The 8,872-nt window shown below is 57.1% G+C and overlaps 1 protein-coding gene across 1 annotated transcript; it reads left to right on the top strand.

Annotated features, from left to right (window-relative positions):
- Window positions 1-3,359: 3,359 nt before the first annotated feature.
- HRG_07334 (reverse transcriptase (RNA-dependent DNA polymerase) domain-containing protein) lies at window positions 3,360-7,681 on the top strand (the record flags this gene model as incomplete). Its single annotated transcript, XM_044865805.1, has 9 exons — window positions 3,360-3,824; window positions 3,873-3,919; window positions 3,977-4,439; window positions 4,531-5,806; window positions 5,858-6,674; window positions 6,753-6,840; window positions 6,889-6,960; window positions 7,015-7,541; window positions 7,633-7,681. 9 exons carry the CDS (start codon window positions 3,360-3,362, stop codon window positions 7,679-7,681), a joined length of 3,804 nt encoding a protein of 1,267 aa, XP_044718769.1.
- Between the last annotated feature and the right edge of the window lie 1,191 nt (window positions 7,682-8,872).

Genomic DNA, 8,872 nt, shown 5'->3' with positions numbered 1-8,872 from the left:
CCACTTCCCATCCGGGCCAGGCTTGCAAACAAATAAATCAACTCAAATCGGGCCTAAAGCTAGCACAGCGAGTAAGTATATATTCAGGCAACGTAAGCCTCTGATTGCTGGTGGTATGCTGACGTGGCTGGCGACTCTAGGCTGTAAGTTCGCCCCCGTGACTGGCGAGGAATCGCATTGAGGGCGGCATCCTGACGTGGACGGCGACTCTAGCTTGTAAGTTCGCCCCCGTGACTTGCGAGGAATCGCATTCCTGGCGGCATCCTGACGTGGCCGGCGACTCTAGCCAGTAAGTTCGCCCCCGTGACTGGCGAGGAATCGCATTGCGGGCGGCATCCTGACATGGCTGGCGACTCTAGTGTGTAAGTTCACACCCGTGACTGGCGAGGAATCGCATTGCTGGCGGGATCCTGACATGGCTGGCGACTCTAGGCTGTAAGTTCGCGCCCGTGGCTGGCGAGGAATCGCATTGCTGGCGGCATCCTGACGTGGCCGGCGACTCTAGACTGTAAGTTCGCCCCCGTGACTGGCGAGGAATCGCATTGCGGGCGGCATCCTGACGTGGCTGGCGACTCTAGGCTGTAAGTTCGACCCCGTGGCTGGCGTGGAATCGCATTCCTGGCGGCATTCTGACATGGCCGGCGACTCTAGGCTGTAAGTTCGACCCCGTGACTAGCGAGGAATCGCATTGCTGGCGGCATCCTGACATGGCTGGCGACTCTAGTGTGTAAGTTCGCCACCGTGACTGGCGAGGAATCGCATTGCTGGCGGGATCCTGACATGGCCGGCGACTCTAGCTTGTAAGTTCGCGCCCGTGGCTGGCGAGGAATCGCATTGCTGGCGGCATCCTGACGTGGCCGGCGACTCTAGACTGTAAGTTCGCCCCCGTGACTGGCGAGGAATCGCATTGCGGGCGGCATCCTGACATGGGCGGCGACTCTAGGCTGTAAGTTCGCCCCCGTGACTTGCGAGGAATCGCATTGCTGGCGGCATCCTGACATGGGCGGCGACTCTAGTGTGTAAGTTCGCCCCCGTGACTGGCGAGGAATCGCATTGCGGGCGGGATCCTGACATGGCCGGCGACTCTAGCTTGTAAGTTCGACCCCGTGACTGGCGAGGAATCGCATTGCGGGCGGCATCCTGACGTGACCGGCGACTCTAGCAAGTAAGTTCGCCCCCGTGACTGGCGAGGAAGCGCATTGCTGGCGGCATCCTGACGTGGCCGGCGACTCTAGACTGTAAGTTCGCGCCCGTGACTGGCGAGGAATCGCATTCCTGGCGGCATCCTAACGTGGCCGGCGACTCTAGATTGTAAGTTCGCCCCCGTGCCCGGCGAGGAATCGCATTGCGGGCGGCATCCTGACATGGCCGGCGACTCTAGCAAGTAAGTTCGCGCCCGTGACTGGCGAGGAATCGCATTGCGGGCGGCATCCTGACATGGCCGGCGACTCTAGCCAGTAAGTTCGCGCCCGTGCCCGGCGAGGAATCGCATTGCTGGCGGTATCCTGACGTGGCCGGCGACTCTAGTGTGTAAGTTCGCCCCCGTGGCTGGCGAGGAATCGCATTGCGGGCGGGATCCTGACATGGCTGGCGACTCTAGGTTGTAAGTTCGCCCCCGTGGCTGGCGAGGAATCGCATTGCGGGCGGCATCCTGACGTGGCCGGCGACTCTAGGCTGTAAGTTCGCCCCCGTGACTGGCGAGAAATCGCATTGCGGGCGGCATCCTGACATGGCTGGCGACTCTAGCAAGTAAGTTCGCCCCCGTGACTGGCGAGGAATCGCATTGCGGGCGGCATCCTGACATGGCTGGCGACTTTAGTGTGTGAGTTCGCCCCCGTGACTGGCGAGGAATCGCATTGCTGGCGGCATCCTGACACGGCTGGCGACTCTAGACTGTGAGTTCGCCCCCGTGACTGGCGAGGAAGCGCATTGCTGGCGGCATCCTGACATGGCTGGCGACTCTAGGCTGTGAGTTCGCTCCCTTGACTGGCGAGGAAGCGCATTGCTGGCGGTATCCTGACATGGCTGGCGACTCTAGGCTGTAAGTTCGCCCCGTGACTGGCGAGGAAGCGCATTGCCGGCGGCATCCTGACATGGCTGGCGACTCTAGTGTGTGAGTTCGCGCCCGTGACTGGCGAGGAAGCGCATTGCCGGCGGCATCCTGACATGGCTGGCGACTCTAGTGTGTGAGTTCGTCCCCGTGACTGGCGAGGAATCGCATTGCGGGCGGGATCCTGACATGGCTGGCGACTCTAGGTTGTAAGTTTGTAAGTTCGTCCCCGTGACTGGCGAGGAATCGCATTGCTGGCGGTATCCTGACATGGCTGGCGACTCTAGCACGTAAGTTCGCGCCCATGGCTGGCCAGAAATCGCATTGCTGGCGGCATCCTGACATGGCTGGTGACTTTAGGCTGTAAGTTCGCCCCCGTGACTGGTGAGGGCTGGCGACTTTAGGCTGTAAGTTCGCCCCCGTGACTGGCGAGGAATCGAAAATGCTGATGCCGCAGTTCACCGTAGTAACTCGGCGAACCAATGGTTACTTCAATTACTTGTTGGTGGAGGTAGCTTTCGGTCGTTGTATGGAGTTCTCCACTGGAGTTTAAGCTCGGCCGACCTTAAGCGGGTTCCTGTCCTTACTGGCTTTCTGATCCTTCAAGGATTGAAGAAGTCTCCTGAATGAGCTCTCGTTACAAATAATGCTGTCTCTATCTGCAAACAGGAGTTTCCTTTTCACAAAAGCTTCCAGACAGCTTCTTCCACAATCCACACATCAATTGCATCCTCATGGTTTGATTAAATGCTTCCGCTATAGTCCATCTCATTCCGACCACTCATTCAGCCACTCTATAAAGTCCTAACTAGATTCCCTCTTTTGCAATTCCTATTTCTGAATAACTCCGCCCCCCTCGATTGACCTGTCTGTGCTATACCATCTTACCCCCACTTTTGGCTCACACCCCCCCTTATGCTCAGGTAAACGACACTAGCCGAAAAAGTATTGATACAGGTCGGGAAGAGGTTTTTTGCGTCAGTTCCTCATCGTAGACAGTTCTTCATCCTTCTTTACTCTGGGATAGGTGTGGCTCTTGCTTGCCATCATGGCAGAGCCTGAAGTGGCGCTCCTGGCGGACGTGGGGGCGGGGCTAGATCCAACTAGCCCGTCGCCATCGACGCGTCCGACGCGAGGGATGACGCCCAGCGGACGCGTGCAAGATACGTTGCGATCACTGGAAAATGCGACCGCAAGGGCTTCGAAGCGAGTCACGACCCGAACGGCGCGGGTCTCATCGGTCGGCAATGAAGGCGAAAGACTTGACGAGGTGAAGTCACGGAGCAGTGTGGAGACCGCCAAATCGATGATGCAGAGGGTTCTAGAGATGCTGGCGAAGATGGGGAACGAGATGGTGGACCTGAAACATCGAGTATCCGAACAAAGCGACACGATCAGGAAGCTGAGCGCGACGGTTTACAAGCAAAGCACCATCATTCAAGGACAGGAAGATCTCATCCGAGGCTTGGAGGCCCAAGTCCAGGAATCCAAGGAAGAGTTTCGACGCAAGAGCGATGAGCACGACGCGGAATTAAAGCGGGGACATCGGGATCTTCAGAGAGAAGTTGTCGCTGTGAAAGAGCAACTGGCCCAGCTTACGCAGAAGCTGAATGCTTCGGGGGAGGTGACTCTGTCAAGCGGCGCTCGAGCAACGTTTGCCGATATTGCGCGCACACTGCCAGCGAGCCCGCCGACCAGTCTATCCAGCGTGGCTGTCCCAAGAAAGCAGCAGACAGCCAGCGATCGTCTCCAATGTACCATCGACACATCTCGCGTCAGCGAGTCGAACAAGAACAAAGCGCAAATCGGATCAATTCGCCAGGCCATCGAGACTGAGGTGAGAGCGAGGAACGGACAAGAGACCTGGAGGTGCGCAGCAGTCGTGAGAGAGTCCCGGAATGCCGACCGAGTCAAGATCGTCTGCAGAGACGAAACCGAGCTTCAGATGGTCAAAGAGGCTGCGCAAAAGACAGCCGTGGAAGGTTCACGAGTTATGCGAGACCAGCTGTATCCGGTCCGAGTCGACAACGCCAACCGGACAGCAATCCTTGACGCGGAAGGCAACGTTCTGCCTGGAGCGATTGAGGCCCTGAGCGCCGAAAACAGAGTGACCATTGGCAAGATTTCCTGGTTGAGCAAACGAGAGTCCGGCAAAGCGTACGGATCCATGGTGGTGTATGTCACCAAGAAATGCGATGCAGAAAGACTCCTGGAGGGCTACTACTTTGACCTAGCGGGAGAGTCTGCTACGACTTATGTGTTCGAGCCAAGAACGGGACCGATCCAATGCTTCAACTGCCAGGAGATCGGCCACAAAGCATATTCATGCAAGAAGCAGCGGACATGCGGCAAGTGCGCAAATGTTGGGCATCACCACAACGAGTGCACAGCAATTGAGCCAAAATGCGTCCCGTGTGGCGGACCGCACGAGTCGTTCAGCTGGAAGTGTAGGATGAGGAACCCGAGCAGTGATGCTTGAGTCCCTCCGCATCCTACAGCTGAATGCGCACAAGAGTGATGTGGTGCAGCAAAGCCTGATGAACGACGCAGGCCTCAAGGACTTTGCTGTGCTAGCTCTTTCTGAGCCGTATGCGCGTGTTATCGACGGAGAGGTGGTGACGAGCCCTATGGGACACCATAACTGGACAAAAATGATACCGACATGTACTCGTGACGGCCTGTGGCCGATTCGTAGCATGCTTTGGATTCGAAGTGACCTTGAGGCGGAGCAAGTGCCTGTGCCGTCGGCCGATCTCACAGCAGTGGTACTCCGACTCGAGGGGAGGGAAGTGATGGTGGTATCAGTGTACGTGGAAGGAAAGAACGACGAGGCGCTGACGAGCGCGATGGAGCTGTTGCGCGACCTGATCGATCGCTTCCGTGATGGGACAGGAAACCGCACAGATGTGGTTCTGGCGGGAGACTTCAACCGCCACGATCTCCTCTGGGGCGGAGATGATGTGTCACCAAACAGACAAGGGGAGGGCCAGCCCATCATTGACCTGATGAACGACTTTGGTCTCAGCAGTCTTCTCCGCCGGGGTACGAAAACGTGGCAGAGGCTGGACGAGGAGAGCACCATCGACTTAGTGCTGGCGACGATGGAGCTGGCGGACGAGGTGACATCCTGCATGATTCACCCGACAGAGCACGGATCGGACCATAGAGCGATCCAAACAACCTTCGACATTCGAGTGCCGGAGCGTACCTTTCCGCAGCGCCTGATGCTCAAGAACGCGCCGTGGATCGCCATCGCAACCAGGGTTGAGGACGAGCTTCGGCCTCTTCCGTGGGATGTGGGGGTGCAGACGCAGGCGGATCAGCTCATGCGGGTGGTCACCGAGGTGCTTCATGATTTGACGCCTCGAGCACAGCCGCCGCCGTACGCAAAGCGATGGTGGACAAAGGACCTGACGCGTTTGCGGCAAATGTACACGTATTGGCGCAATCAAGCAAGGGCGCAGCGAAGAGCAGGTCAATCGCGGCCGGATCTGGAGCAGCGGGCCAAGGACGCTGCCAAGGAGTACCACGACAACCTGCGGAAACAGAAGAAGTCCCATTGGGACGACTTCGTCACCGACGAGAACAACATTTGGAAAGTGGCCAAGTATCTGAAACCCGGCGCGGATATGTTCGTTGACAAGGTGCCGACGTTGAGGAGAGCCGACGGCTCGATCACCAAAGGTAAAGCAGAGCAAGGCGAGGAGCTCCTGAGCACCTTCTTCCCGCCTCTGCCAACCATGATCGAACGGGAAGGTGAGCGTCCGCAAAGAGAAGAGGTAACCATGCCCGACCTCACCTTGCAAGAGATTGAGGAAAAGGTGATGACGGCCAAGTCTTGGAAAGCACCTGGAGAGGACGGCCTCCCTGCGATTGTATGGAAGAAGCTCTGGCACGTGGTCAAGCATCGGGTGTGGACGCTGTTCGACTCGTCGCTTCGAGAGGGCGTGGTGCCCCACCAATGGAGGACGGCCAAGATCATTCCGCTGAGGAAGCCGGATAAGGACGATTACAGACTGGCCAAGGCGTGGCGACCGATCTCGCTGCTGTCAACGCTGGGCAAGATCCTCGAAGCAGTCGTTGCAGAACGTATCAGCTATGCAGTCGAAGCTCATGGGCTGTTGCCCGCGAACCACTTTGGTGCACGGAAACGCAGGTCGGCAGACCAAGCACTCGCGCTTCTGCAGGAGCGGATCTACAAGGCTTGGAGAATGGGCAGGGTTCTGAGTCTCGTCAGTTTCGACGTCAAAGGGGCGTACAATGGAGTGTGCAAAGAGCGGCTGCTTGAAAGGATGAAGGCTCGAGGCATTCCGAGTCGCCTGGTCAAGTGGGTAGATGCCTTCTGCTCGGAACGGACCGCATCAGTGGTTGTCAACGGGTACACGTCGGAGCAGCAAGCCCTGGCGCAGGCCGGCTTACCCCAAGGATCTCCACTATCACCGGTGGCATTCCTGTTCTTCAACGCGGACCTGGTGCAGAGGCGAATCAGTAACAACAGTGGCTCCATTGCCTTCGTGGACGACTACTCTGCCTGGGTCACTGGGCCAACGGCCGAGTCGAACAGATATGGTATTCAGTCGATTATCGATGATGCGCTTGATTGGGAGAAGCGCAGCGGCGCCACGTTTGAAGCGAATAAGACGTCCGTCATCCACTTCACACGCATCGCAGAACGCGACAGCGACTCGCCCTTCGCCATCAGAGAGAATGATGTCAAGCCGAAGGAGAATGTGAAGCTTCTGGGAGTCATCATGGATCAAGCACTCCGCTTCAAGGAGCATATCGCCGGAGTAGCCGCCAAGGGGCTGGCCGCCGCCATGTGCTTGAAACGACTGAAGATGGCCTCGCCACAAACGGCGAGGCAGCTATTCATTGCGACCGTAGCGCCGACCATGGACTATGCCTCCAATGTATGGTCGCATGCATGCAAGACAAAGGAAGCAGCGTGGATCGAGAGGGCCCAGCGAGTCGGGGCCCAGGCTGTCACGGGAGGCTTCCGCACAGTGGCAACAGCAGTGGCCGAGGCCGAGGCCAGCGTGCAGTCATTCCGAGAACGGCATGCCCAAGCGGCAGCGAAGTTCTGGATAAGGATGCGCACGCTACCGAAGACGCATCCTCTGACATCGTTAAGGCTCAAGCTGCACAAAAGGTATGCTTCGCCGATGCAGAAGCTCGCCTCGGCAATGGAAAGACTAGATACCAAGCGCCTGGAAACCATCGACGAGTTCGCACTCGCGCCATGGGATGAACGAGTGCAGGCAACTTACGAGGCAGACCGAGTAGAGACAATGAGGCCGGATGACCCAGAGGATATCACTATCGCGACGTCCAGTTCACAAAGAAAAGGCAAGGTCGGGTTGGGAGGCGTCGTTCGGGATGCTTCCTGCGACAGCGCAGACGGGGTGCTGGCCAGCTACTCCGTCACCCTCGGCCCCAGCGATGAGCAGAATGCCTACACAGCAGGACTCGAGGCAATCGCCACGGCCCTGAGGTGTGTACCTCTAGGTCTCCGTGATCGAGATCTCACAGTTGTGACGAGCAATCGTTCTGCCCTGCAAGTCATCGGGCGGCCGCGGCAGCAGTCTGGTCAATGCACGATACGGGCGATATACGGATCTGTTGAGTTCCTAGCGAAAAGAGGCTGTAGTGTCAGATTTCGCTGGGTGCCTGCAAGGGACGAGGAGTTCACTCTCGGGCCACTAGCCAAAAGGCAAGCGAAAAGAGCAACGCGAGATGAATGCGTCGCCGAACCAGCAACGTTTCAGGCCAGGTCAACGACGTTACGATTGCTGCTCAACGGACTCACTCGAGTCCGTCAGATTGCAGAAGGAGTTGGCAAGTACTCGAAGCGCATCGATAAGGCATTGCCGGGCAAGCACACCCGCAAGCTGTACGACGAACTGACAAGAAAGGAATCCGAAGTGCTGATACAGCTTCGAACTGGCAAATCGCGGCTGAATAGCTACCTCTGCAAAATCGGGGCAGTGGAGTCGGATGAGTGCATTTGCGGACAGTCGGCAGAAACAGTGGAACATTTCCTCTTTCGATGCAGGAGATGGACGGCACAACGAGAGATCATGCGTCGATATGCAGGCGGAAAGATGGGAGACCTGTCTTTCTTCCTAGGAGGCAAGGCAGAGGCGGACGATGACAAGTGGCAGCCTGATATGGGGGCTGTGCGGGCGACAATACAGTTCGCATTGGCAACAAAACGCTTCAGAATGGACCGGTAACGGACCATGTGCTGATCAAGAACAACCATACTAACACAACAGCCTTCAACTTGGCAGACCGCGCTTCAGTCGCTGAAGGTAGGACGCTGAACACTTGGAGAAACTGACCTTCAAGTAGGCCTGTCATGTCATAGCGAACGAGGCTGGAATCAGATGAAAGAAGCGTGGGGCTTTGGGTGAGATGCAACCATGTACAGAAGGTAGATAGGCTAGCGTAGTGGCTCTATGGGGGAACCCTCCGGGCGTAATACAAGCAAAAAAAAAAAAACGACACTAGCCTCACCAAAACTCCCAAACTTGAACTGCTTGTATTCCGATGAAATATGATGATAAGTACATAAAAACCATCTCATTTGAAAGAGAATTGAACATATTACTCGATTCTTGGCCTATTGATCACGCGACCCGGCCGGGTGGTGCACCGAGGAGGCTCAGGTACCTTGACTTCAATCACCGAAGCCGTCTCCGTCTCCGTCTCCGCCTCCTTCTCTGACAAGCCGCAATCCACCACAACAACCCTCTTTGGACTCCCGATTGTTGGCACAGTCTCTCCAGACGCCAGCGCTTCTGCGAGACTCATGAAGTCTCG

This window comes from Hirsutella rhossiliensis (assembly GCF_020360975.1).
Source record: "Hirsutella rhossiliensis strain HR02 chromosome Unknown scaffold00008, whole genome shotgun sequence".
Classification (NCBI taxonomy): domain Eukaryota; kingdom Fungi; phylum Ascomycota; class Sordariomycetes; order Hypocreales; family Ophiocordycipitaceae; genus Hirsutella; species Hirsutella rhossiliensis.
The sequence above is the reverse complement of the archived record's forward strand: the minus strand, read 5'-3'. Positions and strand labels throughout refer to the sequence as shown.